The following is a 21708-nucleotide window of genomic DNA, read 5'->3' on the forward strand; positions in this document are numbered from 1 at the left end:
CTTATAATTACCACAAACTTGTTAACACTTGACACCTACCACTGAGAGACGTCCTGCTCCAGTCGTGCTTGTGAATCAGTCTCTTGTCGATTAGCCAGTTCAACCGTTTTATCATCAGACTCCAGCTCGAATTGGTAAGGTACAATCGATACCATCTTTTCTATGTATTGACAAGTCTCCAGGCTGTCATTCCTTCATTGCAATGGGCATTTCGTTTCCAACACGCGCTGTACACGGTAGACCAATCCAGAGCCAATCTCTCTACGGCTCTGGACCAATCACAAATGACTGCCCCATCTGACTAATCACAGCAGTGAGGGCTCACGGAAAAGAGGGGTTTAGAGAGACTGATTCTTTGAACTGCTTCGCACGAGTCGTTTACGAACCATTTAGAAATTAGGTAAAATTAAATCAATTTTTTGAGAAAACTAACATGTTTTTTGACCTTGAATGCATGTAAACCTGTTTTAGGAGACTCATAAAACAATATTAGCAACCTTAAAAATTGCATAATAGGGGCACTTTAATGTGACTCATATATAACAAATACATGCATGCACAGTTTTAAAGCAGCTTTAATCGCCTTTTTGGTAACTTCATGACTTAAATGATGACATAACTACAACACTGCATGCTCGTAGTTTCTTTTGCACTTGTAATATGAAATGCACAGTGCGCGCCACTGCTTTTGTGCGTGCAATTGAAGAGCACGTGCTACGAGCACAGTATAATGGCTGACAGGACAGGAAAATTTGTTTTTACTGACAACATCTCATCTGACCGCAGTTCACTGTTGTTCTACTGAAGCTCCCTCGTCACCTGTACCTTTTCCGTGCTAGCGCCTGGCACTGAGGTGAAGTTGGAGTGTGTGTCTGAAAATCTCCCATTTGATGTGGTCGTAAAGATGTTCTGCATGTAAATAAACGCAATTCTCGTCAAGAAAAAAGAGACAGAAGCAGCAGTTGTGAGTGGGGTGGCCAAACCTAGCTCCACCGAGTGGAGTTAATTGCGTTAAATATTTTTTTTACATGTTAAACTGAAAAAAATAAATCGCATGCATTAGTGTGCTAATTTTGGCAGCACTAACTACAATAAAGTGTTCTGGAGAAAATCTCAAGTCCCTTGGTCTGTAACATTTGAGTAGGCATCATCAAACCAATATATACATTTCTCGGTTAAAGTGGAACATTCATTTCAAGAACAGCAACAAAAAATGTCTCTGATACCTGAGTGTGTGTGGGCGGCAGGCCTTTCCGGCCATAGACCCCCACCAGGGCGCCTCTCTGGACAGAGATGTTGAACTTGAGGGACTGTGGCTGGTCAATGAAGAGCTGAGAGCGCCAAAAAGTTCCTGGAGGGACATCCTGTACTGCTCTACGGCCCACATCCACCTCACCTGTGTCTATGGTGTTATTCTCTTGAAAGTAAACTCCTAGAAAGACAGATACAGGAAGATGACATTTGTAAGAGACAGACAAACCATAATTATGCTTATAACCTACCGGAAGTAGAAGTTATTCATTTTCAGCACACGCGATTTGGCCCTCTGAGATACTGTGCTCGAATGTATGCAAGATGGAAAACAAGCTAACGGTAACTGTGAGCAATTTCCCTGTTCTATATGATCTGCCTCTGCCCATATACAGGGACATAATTAAAAAGAGATGTGTGGAAATCCATGTTGAACCATGAAATTTTTGGCATTGCAAGGAAGTTTGATTCATGCATTGAAAATCATTCATCTTGTTCATCACGAATGCCTTGTTTACAGGCAATATATTCCATTTGTGATCATGTAAGCGTTATGGCAAGTATGGCAGGAAACCAATAACATTAGAACAACCAGCAGCAGGAACTACAACAAACTATACAGTAACATTTTCACATCACAGTCAGTATGTTCTATAAAGGTATTAAGCAACAATCTATGTGTTCAAACCGAACCTGAAACACAGATGGTGTATATGAGTGAATCTCTTTTTAAATGAAACCGTTTAAAAGTTCCTCCATTAGCAGCATATATGTTTGTGTGCCAATGCAATTGTGATTCTTGCTATAGCCTGAAATGTGATCAAACATTCATGAGGTATACCAGAATAGTCTCATTTCAGAAATCGTTAAATCACTTCATACAGCATTTAATTAGCATCTTTAAACCAACTCTTTCTGACCCTCACTCCCAAGATAAAAAACACAGTGAATTACCCAGCCAAAAGTAAAGAAAAAACTAAATTTTATACCATTATACTCTAGGGTATGTTAATGTTTATCAAAAGCATCGTTAGCCAGCTATGGTCACGAGTTTCACTGTTAGCAACATAGTTCAACGATTAGTTTTTTTCCTAAAACTTAAGCTCCAATGAACATATGATGTTGACTTGTGGACAGATTATGCTCTTGAGAAAAATAAGCAAGCTAACATGCAGAACAATCTATATCCGTCATTTCATATGAATACATATTTCATTTGACATCTTTTAGTTTGTCAAGACAATGAAAGAGCCGTTTTTGAAGTAACCTAGTAACCTGGGGGAAATCCAGATTATTACGTAAAATAAAAAACCTTGATTGAACCGAACATCTGTAAATAAAACAAAACAACAGAGAACAAATAGGGCAACTGTTTACACCAGTAATCTTAGTAAACAGTCATCACTAACTTGTTAATTTCTCCAATGATATATCATACTATGGTAGTTAAGCAGCGAGTATCCCTGGCAAAACACAACCCTTGTCAGCAGTGGGCATATTAATTTCCTGATATTAAAGGGACCTTGACGAGATTTAGAATAAACTTGATACATCAAGTATAGTTGCATTTATAAAGATCAGCCATAATGGTAATTGGCAAGCCACTGTTTTCCAAAAGTAGTCAACTGTGGTAATATTATATGCAGAGTATAAGCGAAGCTATTTGACTTCTCAGCTCTTCGTTAAACAATCTGGAAAGCTAATGTCTAGAAATTACACACACAAGCGCACAATGAACTCACCAACAGAAGCCTCAGCATATTCCAACCCCTCACAACATGTTACAAGGCAACAGTGCGGAATGGAGCGGTAATGGGAGAAGGAGAATAGGCTATGCTCATATGCTAGCTAATGGAGAGCAGCTGCCATTAATATTGCATTAATTATTATTGCGTAATTCCGTAGCATGCGGGCACTAACCATACGCGTGTTGCTAATGCAGTCAGTCGGTTACATAAAGAGCATGTTGGAGTGAATGAAAGAGTAATTAGAGAGGACTTGCTGACTGTTAGTTTTAATGTGAGTACGCCTGTGGCCCTAAATGCTCTACAGAGCAAACGAGATAAGTCATCTGTGAAGCTCTGATCAACAGTATTGTCCACAGGATAAAAAGAAGGGGATGGTATGCTTAGAAGAATGCCAGTGGAAAAGAGGTTTGCTTTCTGTGTGTGCCAGGGATGCCCGCGGTGTTTCTTGGACATGGATATTGAATTGGCATTTGCCCATGAGAATCGCAGAGATGTGGTAGGTTTGTTTTGGCTAGATGCAAAGACTCCCTAAAGCCCTGTACTTCTCTTTCTATTTCTCTTTCTTTGGCTTCTCTCTTCGTCTTAGCCATGTGATCTGCCAAACTGTCTTGATGTTTACTGTTTAAATGTGTGTGCATGTTTCTGTTGGTAAGGGTATTTTTTTCTATACCACATAAAATACCACTACTATCTGACAGATATCACTGACTGGATGTCCTTAGAAATGACACTTGTCTCAGTGACTGTCTCTGGCTCTGTAAAAAGCAAAAATCTGGAAGAATGTGGGTATATACAGGTATGCCATTACTTTTACATTTATGGTTGTTGGCACAGAATTTACACACTGCCCCTTAAAATAACAGTTCAACAAAAACAACAACAAAAAATATCACATTATTTACTAATTCTGTCATTCAGATCTTCTCAGTTTAATATCATGACATTTGGCCAAAGGTGAAATTTTTTAGTGAATTAAATGTAGGTTTGTTCTTCATACAAAGCTATCTCATGACTTCAGATTTTTTCAGAACTTTGAAGCTTGACAGCCCCTAGTTGCAATGAAATATAGCTGTATATAAAAGATCTACAGTATGTGGAAAATAAACTGCTGCTTTTTTGTGTTCTACAAAAAAAAAAGCACGAGTTTACAATGACATGAGGGTGAATAATTATGCCAGAATTAAATGTTTTGGCTGAACTACATTAATTAATATTAGTAGTAATAATGTGGACACAAATGGGAAAAAATATATTTAGGCTATTGCTTTCATACTGAACAAATTAAAAGAAAGGAGAGATGTAGATTTCTTGCTGCAGTGACAAATGACAAGCTGTTTGTGACAAAGTTTACACTCAAGTACTCAATCATGGTCATGCAACTATACAAAAACATGTCAAAAAGAGGCCTCATTTTTAATTTTGTCATTGGGTATGGTGTGACTTTCGCCGGTGTCTCACTGTACGACTCATTAGACAGCAATTTGCTTCAACACTGCACACACGCAGTGACTTTTAGTCCACAGCTGCAACAGTCAAGACTCAAGACACACACACTCTTACTTTCAAATGGCTAGACGGAGCACAGCTGAATGGGTCTTGAGACAGGGTCTTTAAAATAATTATTTTTGACTTGACATGTCACATAAAAAAACACAACCAAGTACTAAGTTTATTTCTGTATGTGCTGTCAGGTACTCCCATTGACACAATTACTAAAATGCACATTAGTGACAGAATTGAACTTTTCCATTAAGGGGTTGTACAACCCTTGTATTGACAGGGTATCAACAGCATGAGGCTAAACCCATGAAAATCAAAACACTTTTTTTGTGACTGATCACTCTGCCCTACACCTATCCTTGATTTCCCTTTTAATTCACTTGTTTCTGCCTCTCTCACTTTATACCTATTATTCACTCCCTTCAAAACACTCTCTCCATATGCTTTTATTGTCATCACCCCACTTTCTCCCTCTCTCACCATTTCTGTTGGGCCCTGAGAGACATTAACATTACACGTGTGATTTTGCCAAGTGTCTCCCCTTCTTCCAAATGCATTCAGTTGCAGATTTAGCACCTCTTTATGACTTTCAGAAAAGTCACTTGAGCAGTTTTTAATTCACTGAAGCCTGTGGAAGAGTGCCTGCGTGTGCATTAGGAGAAGCGGTGGTATATTCATTAAGAGAGTGTGAGAGAGTATCATGCTCGGCTCTCTTAGTTGCTGCAGTGGGACTGAATACAGAGCTGCTCAGATAATTTGTTAAAGAATGGTGCAGCACATAAATAAGGCCCCATGAAACATTGCTAAATGCAATGTTAGGTTCCACTTCCAGGCACCAGGGATAAAAAGTGGGATAAAATTCAGTTTTAAGTGCAAGCCTACAGCTTTCACACATCTGTGTGAGGATGATGGAGTCTCTGAAGGGTGTGTGTTTGAATACAAAGCAGTCAGTGTGAGGAACACTAAATTATTTTCTGAAAATTAAAACGACTGGTCTACATTTTTCAGTGTTTATGGAAATCAATCTCTTAAAAAAACAGCAAGTCCTCATATGGTAATGACATTCCCTACAGTCCTAGTCACATACAAACACACGCACCTCTGAAGCGAGACAGGCAATCTAAAGCACATCCTGTCATTTAGGAAAGAAACTGCACTGAGGCTATTGTCCCTGCTTTGAACACACACACGCACGCACGCACGCATGCACACACACACACACATGTCTGGTCAGCTATCCTTGTGCGGACTCTCCATAGGCGTAATGGTTTTTATACTGTACAGACCGTATATTCTATTGCCCTACACCAACCCTACCCCTAAACCTACCCCTCACAGGAAACTTTCTGCCTTTTTATCTTTTCAAAAAACTTCATTATGTGCAATTTATTAGCTTGTTTACCCGTGGGGACCTCAATTTAGGTCCCCACCGTGACACGAGTCCCCATGAATCTGTGTGTATTCAGGTTTAAGTCCCCACCAGAATAGAAAAACAGGTACACACATACACACACACACACACACACACACACACACAGAGCACTTGTAGCTCTTTTATGGAGTGAGTGCTTTTAGGTCAGCTGTCTCTCAAAGAAAGGTGAACTGCAGATGATAACAGCAGCACCCTCAGTTATTACTCGCTTTTTCTTCACTGGAGAAGAAGAGACAGACAAATAAGTGAGAGTGTGTACGTATTTCAAAGGGTCTACAGCAGGTATGTAAGTCAAACTTTGCTGCGTGTGATGCATGTTCAGTCTGTCAGTAAGTATCTGTGTGGATTTGCTGCGCTTCTATTCATGTGTCTGTGTGTGTTGGCAGCTTTTCTATCCTTGTGGGCATGAAATGTCTGAAAATCCCACTAGAAACACAATAAAACCTGACAAAACCAGCTAGCTGGGACATCCTTGTGAGGATAAATGGTTCATGAAAGAGCTAAATATGTCTAAAATTTTCTTAATGAAAGAAAATTCTGTAAGCCTTTTACAGATAGAGGTCGTGGTTAGCCTATATTTATAATTATACAGCAGTTAGATTCGGTTCATTTGAGAACTGATTTCTTATTTATAGAGGAAAATCCATAGAGTATAACATTCACAATTGTGCTGTCTTTCTCATGTCATATTGCTTAATTAAAGACCCCATGATGTGGCTTGATGAGCAAAATTTTCTGTGGGACATTCTCATTCTCATTCCGATTTGACAAATATCTGTGTAGTGCAGGATGATTCATCAATGTTTTTGGTCAGTTATCGAAGAAAAAACACTACCTTTCAAAAGTTTGGGGCTAGTACAATTTAAACAAAAAATAAATTAAACCCTCTACCGCACGCATTATGATAGACCTATAGAAAAAAATTCAGTAAGGATGCATTAAAATTCATCAATAGTGACCGTAAAGACAAATACATTGTTACAAAAGATTTCTATTTAAAATAAATACTGTTCTTTTTAATATTCGATTGTGAAAAAGAAGTATCAAAAATATTAAGCAGCACAAGTGTTTTGAACATTGATAATAGTAATACATGTTTGTTGAGCGTGAAATCAGCATATTAGAATTAAAATAATGTGAAAGACATATCCTAACAGACTAAAGGCTGTAATTAAAGCAAAAGGTGGTTCAACAAAAAATACTGACACAAGGGGGTGATCCGTTTTCTAACTCAGTGGTTCTGGGTTTAAATTTTTTACATTTTTTTCTGACATGTTGGTGTTATATCTTTCACTTGGATTTTATAGGTTGCACTGAGTAAATACAACTGGATAAAACACAAACTGTGTCTGTCTTCATTTCAGGCTGCAAAGCAACAAAATTTGATTATTTTAAAGGGTTCAACAAAATGTGATTCTTTTCTATACCCACTGTATGTTGACCGAAATCGCCAGACTGCAGTTTTCTGCCTGTGTTTGTATGTGACACGTCCTTCACAGAGAGCGGTGGTGGTGTTGGTGGGCATGCACGCACAGATCAAGGTTAACTGAAGGAGCTGGGGGTGCTAGCTGCTGTCTGTATTGATTGAGAGTGTGATTGTTCACATTGCTGATGGCTTCATTAACTAGCTGCTCTTCTACAGGACCCCCCTCATCCAGTTTGGCCCTCACAGCAGACTAAAGACCCACCGCTGGAAGCTTCTGCCATAGCAAATTCTCCTGCCCTGTTAACACATTAACATTCCCCTGCACTCAATGGCATACACATTTTTATTTCTTTCAATGAGAAAGGGAAAAAAGCAAGGTGGGGGCTAGTGCTAGGAAACAAAAGACTGACTATGCTGAATGCAAATTCTGCTCAAATACATGTAACCTGATTGTGTCACTGCTGCTTAAGGGGAGATGAATGACTTCCCCTTGCTGTGTAACTAAACAGCCACAGACGCCTATATAACTGCATAACAATCAATTTACCCGCAATTTATGACCAATTGATAAAAGCACATCCAATTTCTTAACTCTGCTGATGACAAATAGACATTATAGAGACTGAAAATGTCTTATAGCTGATGCAAAAATGCCCTGATCTAATGCTACATCACTGCAAGCGTGGACACGTCCATCACCTCAAGAACAAACACATTACTGTAAGGGGCATCATCATAATGGCCTTCAAACATATGGCCATCCATCTTCACAGCATGAGTGTGTGTCCCCCTGTGTCTGAGTGCTTGAATTAGTACTTAAGTGAGGGAGACCTTGTGGGAATACACCTGCTGGTGGGTGGGAGAAAACGATAGCGCCTGTTTCTGTGAGGTTATTTATTTCTTATTGTATTTGTTATTTAGGTTATGCTGTTAATCATAAGTGCTTTACACCATGTTGACAAAAGCATCTCTTGCATTTTAATATGAGCTCTTCTCTTAATCTGCCACAACTTTGCTCTGCCCACAGTGCAATCTCACTGGTTCCTGTAAAGCACAGATGTATATAGAATGCATTAGTGCCCGCCCACTTTTTCAGCAGCCTTGGTTCTGGTATTTTTTTCTATTCATTTTTCCTATAGGGATTTTTAAAAAATGCTTTGTTAAAGCGTTATATGCCATGTAACAAGCCAACCAGCTATAAGGTGAATTACAACTTTACAAACTTTAATTTGAAGCAAAAAAAGTATTTGAAAATCTGACAAAAAGACAGCGGTATTGAACGGTATACATAATGGCTTTCCCTTTGGAGAAAACAAATGAGTTCCCTTTCAGTCGGTCACTCTCGACTGCCCGTTCAGGTTGCGAGCTCATTCAACTAGAGTGTTGCATCCTCCTTCTAGTGTAGAACGCAACATCTGGGTCATGACCAGACCACAAAACTGATGAGAGCGGATCTGGAGAAAATACAATGACTGGATCGAAAACCCTCAAAAGAAACATGTATCTATGTTTTTTTTTTAAATACTGAAACTCTACATGAAAAAACACAACATGAATAAAACACAATTGCACTGTATGACACGATCCACTTGAGAAACAAAATAATGTAAGATAAGAAGTTTTGTTTTCTGATATTTTATTATTATTATTATTTTTTTTTTTTTAATTAAAAAAGTTTGTTTAAAGCAAGAACAAATATCTGCCAATGGGAAAGAAAATGTAACTTATTCAAAAGGAAAACAAGTTTATTTTTCTTCCCGCAGTGGACAGAAAGATATTTTCCTATATTTTAAGAATTAACTCATTTAATTTTGATACATTTATCAGAAAAAAAAGACTTGATATGTTATGTCACTTTGCCTCAAGTAAATGAATCTTGATTTAAAGTAATTTGAAGTCTTTTTTTCTATTGCTAACGGCTCATCCATGTATGTTTAATAAAAAAAATAAAAATTTGTGAGCTCGTAATTTTTTATCAAAATCTTGTGAAAATGACATACTTCTTTTTGGTGATTTATGCAAGAATTCTTGAATCATTTAGTCCATTTAATCCAGCCCCTGCAAGCTCATCGCAAAATCCATTCAACAACCAATGCACAGAACCAAGTCCCTGCTCTACATATTTTCTTTTCAATGTTTATTTTTTAATTTTTTTTAACATACTATTTAAGAAATTCACTTTTTGTGGTGAGAGTAATAATAGTCCAACATTCACACAGCAAAGGTTTACCAAACTCACTCTTAAAATGCAGTTGTGAATGCTGAATTTGATAAATTTATCAGAAAAAAAAGACTTGATATGTCACTTTGCCTCAAGTAAATGAATCTTGATTTAAAGTAATTTGAAGTCTTTTTTTCTATTGCTAACGGCTCATCCATGTATGTTTAATAAAAAAAATAAAAATTTGTGAGCTCGTAATTTTTTATCAAAATCTTGTGAAAATGACATACTTCTTTTTGGTGATTTATGCAAGAATTCTTGAATCATTTAGTCCATTTAATCCAGCCCCTGCAAGCTCATCGCAAAATCCATTCAACAACCAATGCACAGAACCAAGTCCCTGCTCTACATATTTTCTTTTCAATGTTTATTTGTAATTTTTTTTTAACATACTATTTAAGAAATTCACTTTTTGTGGTGAGAGTAATAATAGTCCAACATTCACACAGCAAAGGTTTACCAAACTCACTCTTAAAATGCAGTTGTGAATGCTGAAAGTTTAAGTCAGTTGATTGTTCCATTTATAATCGAATTAAGCATGAATGGAACTGAATTTAGCACTGTAAAACATGACTGACAGCCATTTCTGCTGCTGTTTGAGCGTAGCCAATGTGTGTTTCTGAGTGCATGTAAAAATGGCACTCCATTTCACTGGTCAGTAGGTTTGTGTGACAGCTAATATTAAGGACAGAGTGAATCCTACTTTCAAGAGAGAGAAAGATAAAGAAAGAGAGATTCTGGGTAGAATGCCAGGGCATTTCGCAATTCTCACTACTTGGCTTCATGGTCTGAAAGGCCCAGACAATCCCACAAATTCATTTATTGTGCATTCTGCACACACACAGCCCACTCATATTCTCCCATTAAAACAATCTCTTCTTTGAACTCAATATTTTCACCTAAATGTGCTTTTTGGCTCATCTTCCTGATTGCCAGACTGTTCCCGGACATGTCTGCAACAGCCGTGACAGCCAACACAAATGCTGTCTAAATGCTGAGGAATGTAAGCCTGTTGCTCTCACAAACACAGCGAGGTTTATACTCACCACAGAATTCTGAAACGCACATCCGAGTGCCAGGAAAGACGGCATGGTGCAAAGAAAATGGTTTTGGAGTGAGTGATTTCCATTTGTGTGTGGGTGTGTTTGTGGCTGGGGGGGGGGGGGGGAGTGTGTGTGGGTGTTTGTTTAGCTCAAGTTATGTTTATTTAAGGGAGTGTGGGTCTTCATGGCGGAGGGTCCTAGAGGTGTAGTTGTGTAGGAGTGAGTCTGTTTGGTAATTTTCTCTAGCCTATTACTGTGTGTGTGTGTTCTCCAGTCTGTTTACTAAATGCAAATGTGTTTTGTGCTGGTGAAGGGGCTTGAACAGATTGTGCCTGTGCCATATTATGCTTCAGTGCGTGAGTGGGTACGTGTACGTTTGACCCTTACTGTTCTCAGTAGACAGGGCAGTAACTGCGTTGGTTGCCGTGACGTCAGATTTGACCTGGCCGTTCTCAAAAGCATAGCCCTCAGTCTCTTGCAGCTGCCAATTCAATCCAAAGAGATGCATGGCTGTGGAGAGAGAGACACAAGAGAGAGAAATGATCACTTAAGAATAAAGGAACAGGATGCAATGGATTCAGAAGGAGTGAAAATGCTGTAATGTAATGTAATCAATATTTTGCCCCTGTAAAACATCTTTACGGATGGTTGCTTGGGCCAGTTGCTATCAGGTTGATGGCCCAAGTCACCTTCACCGCCAAGTTTCTATGATTTTCTGGCTCTTGAATATGACTTGGGACCCTCCTTCAGTGTCTAGGGGATCTTTATTGTCTGGTTTGACCACTTAGAAAAGTAACAGGACATCTTGTACTTAATAAGCCATATGATTTCAACATTTATTCATGCATCACAAAATGAGTGGGAGAAGTTACATGCTAAAGATTAACACATAAAGTATCAACAAAAGTAATGGTGATACTTCCCATTATAAACACCACTAGAAAAAATGGTCACAATTCATATTTTTTATGGAATACTGCAGTAACTCATGCCATCATAATCTTTAATCTTTAATCAAAAACAAAGTCCCTTGCCCCTCGCAACAACATCTCTTCCTTGATGATGTGTACACAGGCGCAGGGCAATAAAACTGTCTTACAGCCAGACGAGTTTCAATCCCTCTCCTCCAGCAACCTGTCACTCACATGAAACCATCGCATAAATTAGCAAGCGACAGTAAACTAACAATCCAATCCATTCCCAATGGACAAAATCAAGAACCGCTCTACATTTTTCTTTTTGTTTGAAAAGCTGTTTCACTTGGAAAAATGTCACAATACTGAAGAAAAGTCAGTCGCAATTACAGATACAAGGCAACTTTAAAGATAAATTCTAATAAACTAATCAGAGAGATGTTGTGTAATCAAGCCCCTATAATGACCTTTTGAAAGAAGAATAAACAGCTACATGTCTTGTATTGATTTGTTTGTGCATTATTTTACACAGAGGAACTCTTTAAACAGTCATTGTTATGTGTCAAGTGAGAACAGCAATTCATTCATCAAAGCTCAAGTTAAAATAGCTCTAAGATACTAGAGTAGCCTCAGCTGATGAATTTGGTATTAGTGACAGGAGAGACTGTGTGGCTGTGCTGTGGACTAATATGTTTAAACAGCTGCTTTGGCTGTCTCATTTCACTTGTTCCTGAAATGTCTGAATGTTTTTACCAAACCGTGCTTGGAATTCAAAGGTTTGAAAATCACATTTGGCCTGTACAGAATATTTGTGAGGTTCAATTCAGGTGTGGCTAGAAACACAACTGGCTACATTTCAGGGTGGGTTTGCCAAACGTTCTTTCACGGATTCTGCAAACGGCCCCTGTGGGCAGCATGACGACCTGCGTGAATCAGCACCCATTTGAGCATGTTTTGTTTTCCTGGTGATGCGTCTAAAGCACATGCTTGGAAAGGTCATACAGGATAGTGTACAATCTGTAGGATTCTGTAGGAACTAAGCCATCATGAGGCCTGATCCTTATATGGGGAACCAGTTGGCTGTAAACTGAGAGGAAATACAGTGAAATGTCAAGGGGTTGACAAAAATACTGCTCTAAAATAGTTGTAATGGAGGAATAGGTAGGTTATTCGTTTTGCAGACACTGAGGAATACACTGCAGCGATTTGTGTAAGCTTTCTCCATTTCAATCTTAACCCTACCTGGATCAAATCCATAACATATATATAGTCATCCCAGAACCTTAAGGGGACAATTCACCCAAAAATAAAGATTCTTGAAGATTCTAAAAGAAAATGTTTATCTCATATATGTCATTCACAGATTTAAGTATGTCTATGCATTAAACAGATCTGAGAGCTACAGTATAGCAGAGGACAATATTATGTCATACAATATAATATTGTAATAGTGGCTTCATTTCGGTCTGTCTCTCACACAAAACTACAGTATCAGCTTCAGGAGATTATCATATACTTTTATGATACATATTTTGTCCTATTTGGAGCTGAATTGCCTGTCTTCTCTGTATGTGTTTATTGCATAGCAAAGAGCAGCATGAAAGTCCCTTAAAATGTTTCAGTGTTCAGCAGAAAACAGCAAGTCATACATACAAATTTGAATCAACATGAGATTGAAAAAATATACTGTATTTTCATGTTTGGCTGAACAATTGAACAACAATGCTATTTAGAGCCTTAATCTAGTGGTAATTGTGATGTCCCCGTGATTTGTGATATCATTAGCTGTTTTTGTCTTGCATTAGTATGAGAATCTCATTGGAGATACTGTATATGGGTCCTTGTATGTAGGTGTGTGTGGTAGCTGTGCTGAGGTGGGCTGCTCTGAGGGGACAGACTGATCCTCTCTCTGAGTAACAGCAGTGTTAGCTGCAGACGTTGGCTCTAATAAAGGTAATTTAGACCTGCCAACAACCCCCACTGGGTCTCTTCATGCCCCCAGAGTACACACACAACCTCCCCACATAAATCATTCTCCTTCTCTCTGTGCTGGTGTATTTGTGTGTGTTTACTTGTGTGTGTAAAGTTTCTTATGTGTGCTTGTTATCTGGAGCTGTAGGCTTTTGCTGGTATTCCTGAAATGTGCAGATAAAGCTCTCCAGCTCGTTGTAACATTATACAGCTAAAGCGCTCCAACGACATGGAGCGTTAATGAGAGAGAGTATTGAAGAGTTGAGGTGCGAGAGAGTTTCATTAAAGTATTTGAGCAGTAATTGGCTTATAAAATTCCTTAAGCTCATCCTCCAAACTAACTCTATATCTTTCTGTCTGGTCCTCTCTCACTCTTTCTCTCATTAAATTAGATACCCGCTGGGTCAGCCCGTTCACGGAGCAGCCAATGTCCAGCACTCTGACCTTAGCCGAAGCAGGGGGTTACGGGAGAGTGGGCGGTATTGACTTCTCCGGCAGAAAGATGGCCACCCCCTGCTGATCTGATTGAGCTGCTTGCCGACACACTTTTGAGCAGGCTACTCCATTAACTTTCGGCATCGTAAACGAGAAACGAATATGGAAGTGCAAAGTTTTTCACCTCTGTATCGAATTCTTATTGTTAATGAAACAGTTTCTTGATGGTCAGTTGGATTCACTTGTTGCAATATCTGAAACTGAAACTAGTGTGGATGAATAAATAAATCTTAAAAAGAAGACAAATTTATGGGCACGCATGGATCTAAGTGCCGCAGGGCATTCGGGAACAATCATGCATGTGTATGGAACACATCCAGGCTATTAGAACACAAATGCGCCAAGTGCAAAATAAAAAAGCGTCTAGTTCTCTCAGCTGACAAAGAATGTAAATTGGCTGTTAGGTTTTTTCCTCATTTCCTTTCCCTCGGTTGTCTCGCGAGTGCTAAAACAGCTAAAGGTGGGCAAGATCATGGGAGGTGGATCGCTTTGTTGATGAGGCTTGGGAACGGAGCGATGAATGATAAAGCAGGCTTCAGAGAAAGACCAATTCTACATGGGGTGAGTGGAGAGAAAGAGAGAGAAAGAGGGCAATGGAGGGAAGCACAATGCCTGATCAGTTTGGAAGTGGGCCGCTGCTGCCTCAGGTGTATGCAGAATGAATGAAAAAGAGAGGAAGCAGGAAGAATGAGTTTTCACCAGGGCAGGGTTCACATGCAGAGTGGTAAGATTTACAGTTAACTAAATGCAAGGCAACTTATACAAGGCAGGATTGGTGGTTATGTAACCAGTGGGACTTGCAATGCTATCGAGGACCCAGTGACGCTTCATCTTAAAATACAGCTCCATATTTCTCACTGTATGTCATTTATGATCATTAGCAAGAGGATGGGGAAACTGGCTTTCTGTGACTCAACGAGAAACTATTTTCAGAATTAGTGTGAGGAAAAAAAACAGCAAGCAACACCAACAAAACTGAAAAAACAAAACAAAAAAATTAACAGTCGTGAACCGTTGCATTTAACTGCGAGGGAGACACGCCAATGAATAAAAAAGACTTTCTGCAGCAATAAATCAAGGGCAAAACCAAATGTCCTTCCATCCCTCAGGGTGTTGTGAGTAGAGCCGTTGACAGCCTGTCCCCTGAGCATTTCCAAATCACCCACATAAATTACCTCAAACTCTCACCGTCCTTATTTACAATCATCAACCACTTTTTGCAAGGCACCAAAGCTACATTTTTGTATGCTTATTTAAAAAAAAAAATACTTATGTGTATTCAGAAATTTCATCAATGTCAATCAAAACTTGCTTTTTCGAATTCAGGGTGAACAAGGTACAGATTAAAAAAAAAAATGACTCAGACTATTAATTATTCTAAAATAATTTAGTGAAAAACATAAGTGGGAGGACAAAGCAGCTCGCTAAACTGTGAAAATAAGAGTGCACTGTGGAAAGACTGAGTTAATATTTTCTCCAGAGTGTCACTACTCATTCGTGGAGACAGAGTCCGAATGAAAAACTCTGCCTGGCTGTGCCTAAATGTAAAATGCTTTTCAGAGGTGTGAAAAGCTGTGAAGTATTTATGAACAGCTTCTCCATCTTTTAAAACAGGACTGAGGAAATCTTGGCATGCCATGCTTCCTCTGGCTGGTGTTTGGTCCACTGGGGCACCTTTATGAGTTTCTCCAGCTTTTGGCCTCAATGCTAGAAGCAAGGTGGAGAGGCCATCGGCACTCTGTTCAGAAGAGGTAACTTACTCACCATGTGCATCACTTTACTTTAAAAAAGGGAATAGTTGAGGGAGGGTGTATAGATGTCTTGGTTGTGAAGCCATGCTTTGCTCATGAATGCACAAATAATTTAACATGATATTTTTTCTGTTTTGCTTAATAAATAGTCAATTTTACATATTGATTCGGAGATCAGGTCTGTAGTCCAAGAAAAAAAAAAAACATGAAAAAGCTAAAATATCCAAAATATGCTGGAAAACAAAGTATATGCAGGATGTGCACAGTTATTCTAAAGAACAGTGGACAGCTTAACTGCTTAGGATAAAAAAAGGACTTGTGAACAACTATGAAATGAAAACTGCTGGAAAGGCATATGCTGGCATGAAGCCCTTCCATCAGGACTTGTGCTGCATCAGTCTTGCCTCAGAACTATCTTTTCCAGAAGCTCAGGGAGCAGTTAAGTGAGTAAAAAAAATCTGGTCTGAGGCCCATTCAGTTAACCTGTCGTTCTAGTGAGATTTTAGTGGCGGTTAGAGGAGCCTCTCAACATGTTTGAGGTATCTGGGTGAACTTCCATCCAGCCATCCTCAGAGGATGTGGTATTGATCGAGCGTTCATGAAAAATCTCTACATGGCTATGTTACCCCTGTTGAACAAGGACAGAGGGAGAGAAACCTGATTTCCCTGTTCTCTGTCTGTCTTGTTGTGTGGGTGTGGGCTTAGCGGAGATGGCTGAGGTCTGACACACCAGATGGGACTGACAGAGAAAAGGCTCTGGGTTTTCTTAGTAGCTGGAAGAGCTGCTGACGCATAGCGAGCGAGGCATTGTTTGCTGTGTGAAACCAAAGAGGAGGATATGTTCTCCATCTGCAAAGTTGACAGTGTGAGACACCGTGAGACCAAGACGCTGCATACATTGAACTCGTTTTACTCAAAATATAATGCATTCTTGTGCATAATTAAAGACACATCCACCTGCAGAAGAACCATCACGTCATCAGTTTTTACAGAAGTTTACAGTAAAAATTCCACTGTGTTTACTTGATAACTGCATAGATGTGCATCTTGTCATTTAATGCTAGCTTGGTTGTAATGCTTTATGAATCAAATATTACAGTTCTCTCTCTTTTTTAATACATACAACTAGTCAGAGAGGCCATTCATTAGGATACTCTTTAACTGCACTTTTTGCATAGTCTGTTTAATCCAACTAGATAAGAAAAATTACAAGTATTAAATCAATTTAGTGTTGCAGCATAATATTTTCTCATTTATTGATTGATTTGTTTAGCCTTCACTATTCAGATGTTGAAGTGGCCTAGCAGCAGTTTTAAGAAGACTCATAAATTCAGCAATATGTACTGCATATTGGTAGGAACCCAGCAAACAGGGAATGTTCTCAAAACATCATCTAACGTTCTGGCCCTGTTCTCTCAAAGTTATGAACAAATGTCCTTCTAATAACGCAAATAGAACATTAGCCCTGTTTCTCTGATGTTCTAACATCTGGTCTTTAATAATGTTCTCAAAACGTTAGCACAAATACATTAATAATACATCATTCTGGAAATTTTTTTTCTGAAACATTTTAGTTGGACATGTTTAGGGAACAGTAACATTCGCATAATGTTTGCAAAATGATAAAACTGAATTCCCTAACCCTTCACATAACTAAGGGAAAACAAAAGGTTTTTATATTATTTTTTTAAAATCTGGATTAGGGATGTAACGGTATGAAAATTTCATATCATGATTATAGTGACCAAAGTTATCACGGTTATCAATATTAGAGCAAATTTGACACATTTTCCCCTTTTGCAGCGACTTTCTTCTTGCAAGATCAGCAGACAGGGTGACCGTCCTCGATTAAATTGTCTTCAGGACTCTTGTAAAAGCCAAAATACGACAAGACCACCGATTTGGTCCTCTTAGATGGCTGAAAAATCTCCCGAGCGCTGTCACTGCCTTCCGCCATTTCGTCTCGTGCAAAAAAACAACAACAACATTGCGTGCTGCTTCTGCGTCAGACTGATGCTGGCTGGACAGGATTTACCGCGAGTTTTCAAAATCGCAATAATCAAACACGGTTTTGATGATAATTAAATTTTAAACGATAATACTAACCGTCAGGGCATTTTATCATGATTTATCGTAAAACCGGTAATCGTTACATCCCTAATCTGGATGTTTTGAAAGTTCAGAAAACATTTAGAAACAATGTTTTAGTTACTTAATATGAATGGACAAAGCGTTCTTATAATATAATTTTTGTTAGCTGGGAATAATCCAGTTGCACTAAAAGCAGAAAGAAAAGGGATGATCAACAACAAAGCATATAATATCTCAGTTAAATATGTTTTAGAAATATCAGGCACAAAATGTGGATAAGGTTATGCTCCAAAACTCAAAGTGGTGTAAGGCCAGTAATGCAACTTATTTTGTCACTGGCACCGCTGTCAGGAAACTGCTGTGATGTGTGATTCTAGGGCTCTGCAGGTGGACAATATTCAAGTACATTGCCTTGTAAGAAAATATAATTTTAGTATTCTCCTGTGGAAAATCTGGCCTATGTTTAAAAATAGGCTTGTTTTTAAAATAACAGTTAATTCCTCAGATTTAGGTAGTGATGGTTAAGGATTGTCAAACTCTTTAAGTAGGTCTAACTTATTATTAACCTAAACTTTATTAATTCTGTGCAGTAATTTGGGAGGAACAGAAGTCATTTAGTAAATGAAAACTCATTTGGTAAATCTATCGGCAAGCCCATTTGTGGAAACATCTTGAACAGGAAGAAAAAGTGCAGTAACAATGTTCCATTGTGTATTCCCATAACATCAGTCATTTGAAATTCAGAGGGATAATGAGGTCTGATAATGAAAGCTGTGACGGGACAAGGAACAGCCACAGATAAAAGAAAGTGAGAAGAAATCTGTTTTCGGGCTTGTTAATGTTTGGCCCCTACAGGGCACTGTCATGATTAGCCCTCCATATATTTCCATAATTCCTGTGATGCTCTTAAATGTCCTGCTGTGTGCATCTTCAGGAATCTTAAAATGCAGTAATGATCAGAGCTGCTGTGGGTCTGGCCAGTGACACCCCGCTGGTTGTAAGCAAGACACGGTACAAACGCTATCTTCATAATGACGCTGATAATAACTAACAACTTTCTATTATGATAGGACTTTAAAAACAACAATTCAAAAAGTCACATGATGCATTTCTTCCCACAAACTTTTTACTTTGCATGAACAGGCCAAATAAGCTGATATTATTTCATAAGGCCAGTGCACATCTAAGACGACGAAGATACAGAATAAAAGAGATGGCCATTATGGACCAATTATTTTGTGACGCTGGATGAAAACTCTGTAATCTTGTTTCTTTCAGTCTCTCTAGATGGTTGTGATCTCTGCTCTATTAGCAGCTGTATTGACAAAAGCAGCAGACCTGGCTGTGGAGTGTCAGTAAATAGCTCTCTGGAAGCTGCTGAACTGTCTCGAATACAGTGCAATAATTAACTCCGAAATGGATTTGGCTTTCTATCTAAAGAGAAAAAATAGCTTTTGTTATTCAGCCACTCTGCTTGCTGATCACACAGAGAATCCAACTGCTTTCTTTAAACCTGTTGAACACAGCTCTAACACTGAGAAGGCTTTAATACTGTACATCTTGTCAATCCCAGCAGTGAAAAATTGAACTACAAAATGACTTCTCTCAACGTGACACAAAAGCGGACAATAATGAAAGGCCACTGACTGAACAAATGCATTCCTATTTGGATATAAAAGGGACTCACTGATGCTGTCCTCTCATCCCTTTATGACTTTATGATAAAAGAGGGCCGCTGGATCGCTACAGCACTGAATAGGTTTGGAGCAATATTGCACTGAGAAAGGAAAAGGAGGGCACTTCATTTCCTCTTATTGACTTTGGAGGCCAGTCTTGACGTCATCAATACAAAGAATTGTATTGAATTGTGCCTGTCTTGTGCAGTTGATTGGATCACATGGCACATTCTACAAATATCATTCATTAGGTGTTCTGTTACTTTATTTTTGTGAAACCAATGTACTTTGGTCTACAATGTTATCATGAACTAACAAGGAACATGTGTATTTTTATTAACTAACATTAACAAAGATTAATAAAGTCTGTAACAAATGTAATGTTAATTGTTAGTTAATGTAAGTTAACTAACATTAATAGGTTTTGTAAAGTGTTTTTTGTAAAACTATTGTAAAGTGTTACCAATATCATATAATGCAGTAATGATGAGCATGCACTATATTAAATGTATGCATTTATTTGATGTAATTATTTATTTTTTCAATTAAAATTAATATATAAATGTAAATCAGCACAGCATATACAATGATATTTACCTATATATTTTAGATCTTAATTTTTATGTTACAACAGTACTTATAATGCAGAATTTAAATAATTATTTACATTATAATGATAAGAATGGCGTGTTTTGAGTTACAGAGGGGTTTCAGAGGGATTATAATAATTCTAATAACAAGCTTAATTTTCTTTATGCAAAAAGTTCTTTTTTTTCTTTTGATTTTGGAGTGAAATATGACATGTTTTGGAGATTTTTGTCAAATTCAACCACATATAACAGTCTGAAGTGGATGAATGACATTTGAAGATTAAGCACATCTTTTTCCTTAAGCTTACAGAAGAACAAAAATGTCAGTTCTATTTTGGAATATATCCGTGAGAACCACCATATAACAGAAAGCCTGTTATACCTCTCTCTCTCCTCCCTTTCTCTCTGTATGTGCTTCCCTTCTCTCTTCAGTAACAGAACCATTACAAAAATGGCCAGGAGTAAAGAACACTCATATTGTAGCAGAAGATTGACTGAAGAAAAATAAACAGATGCCCAATGCCTGCTGTATCATTGTCTCTCCCATGCGGTTCAACAGAACCATCGTGCCTTTGAGACAAACCAGCCCACTTCACAGTGCAAAACAGCATCTCTACAGGCCATTCACAAATCCTCTCATCAACGTGACATTTGTATGGAATGAGGAAACAACTGGCTCCATTCAGAGAGGAAGCTTAAACAAGGCTGTCTACATTTGGCACACAGTATGTGATAAATACTGAAAGAAAGCGAACTTAAAACCATGACGATGCAACAGGAAAATAAATGTGTGTCTGTCGATCTGGCCGTTACTCTTCTGCTACTATGGCAACAAAGGCTACATGGACCACTGTGCAGGTGACTGAGTAATAGACAAAAATTTGCAGTGGTTTCCATGGCAATGTAATTGACAAAGCAGTTGATTTTTAAATAGTACTTCACATCCATAACAACATTTTGCAGGCTTGCTAGGGGTAACCTGAATGAAATTATAGCTACGTAAACTTACTTAAAAATCAAGTGGTAGTAAAAATTCTGAATATATAAGGCAAAGTGGTTTGGGGGACATGATGCCCTCCCTTTATTCAGGAGCTGCAAAGTAGGGATGTGCAAAAGTACATGTATTTTGGGTTGCCCAAATTACTAGTCAGTCTTAAGGAAGCAATAAATCATTACTTAATAATACAATAATATTATATGCAAATATAATAAAAATAAATATAATTAAATTAATTGAGACATACATTTAGATCAATTGTTATTTATTTTAAAATAATTTATTAATAATTTTAAAAACATTATATATTATAAATAGTATATATTATAAATAAAATTATTCAATCACAGTTCAATAATTCCAGGTTTCAGGGTTGTCTTGGCGTTCAGGATGCAGAGTGTTAAAGTAATTAAAACAGAAAGCAGAGGTTCCAAGACTATTTTTATCTTAAAGGGATAGTCCACCACAAAATGAAAATTTTGTCATTAATCACTTACCCCCATGTCGTTCCAAACCCGTAAAAGCTTCGTTCATCATCGGAACACAATTTAAGATATTTTGGATGAAAACCGGGAGGCTTGTGACTGTCCCATTGACGATCC

General features: G+C 38.1%; 1 protein-coding gene across 13 annotated transcripts in view; it reads right to left on the reverse strand.

Annotated features, from left to right (window-relative positions):
* Positions 1-21708, reverse strand: part of LOC107737101 (teneurin-3) — a 318045-nt gene that overhangs the window by 81357 nt on the left and 214980 nt on the right. For all 13 annotated transcript variants that reach the window (XM_016548517.1, XM_016548522.1, XM_016548525.1 and 10 more), the window contains 2 exons: positions 11009-11131; positions 1227-1432 (listed from right to left, as the gene is read on the reverse strand). In XM_016548517.1, coding sequence (XP_016404003.1) covers positions 1227-1432; positions 11009-11131 — 329 coding nt within the window. The remainder of the gene's footprint in view (positions 1-1226; positions 1433-11008; positions 11132-21708) is intronic.

Source organism: Sinocyclocheilus rhinocerous, unplaced genomic scaffold (genome assembly GCF_001515625.1).
Source record: "Sinocyclocheilus rhinocerous isolate Xijiao unplaced genomic scaffold, SAMN03320098_v1.1 scaffold344, whole genome shotgun sequence".
Taxonomy (NCBI): Eukaryota; Metazoa; Chordata; class Actinopteri; order Cypriniformes; family Cyprinidae; genus Sinocyclocheilus; species Sinocyclocheilus rhinocerous.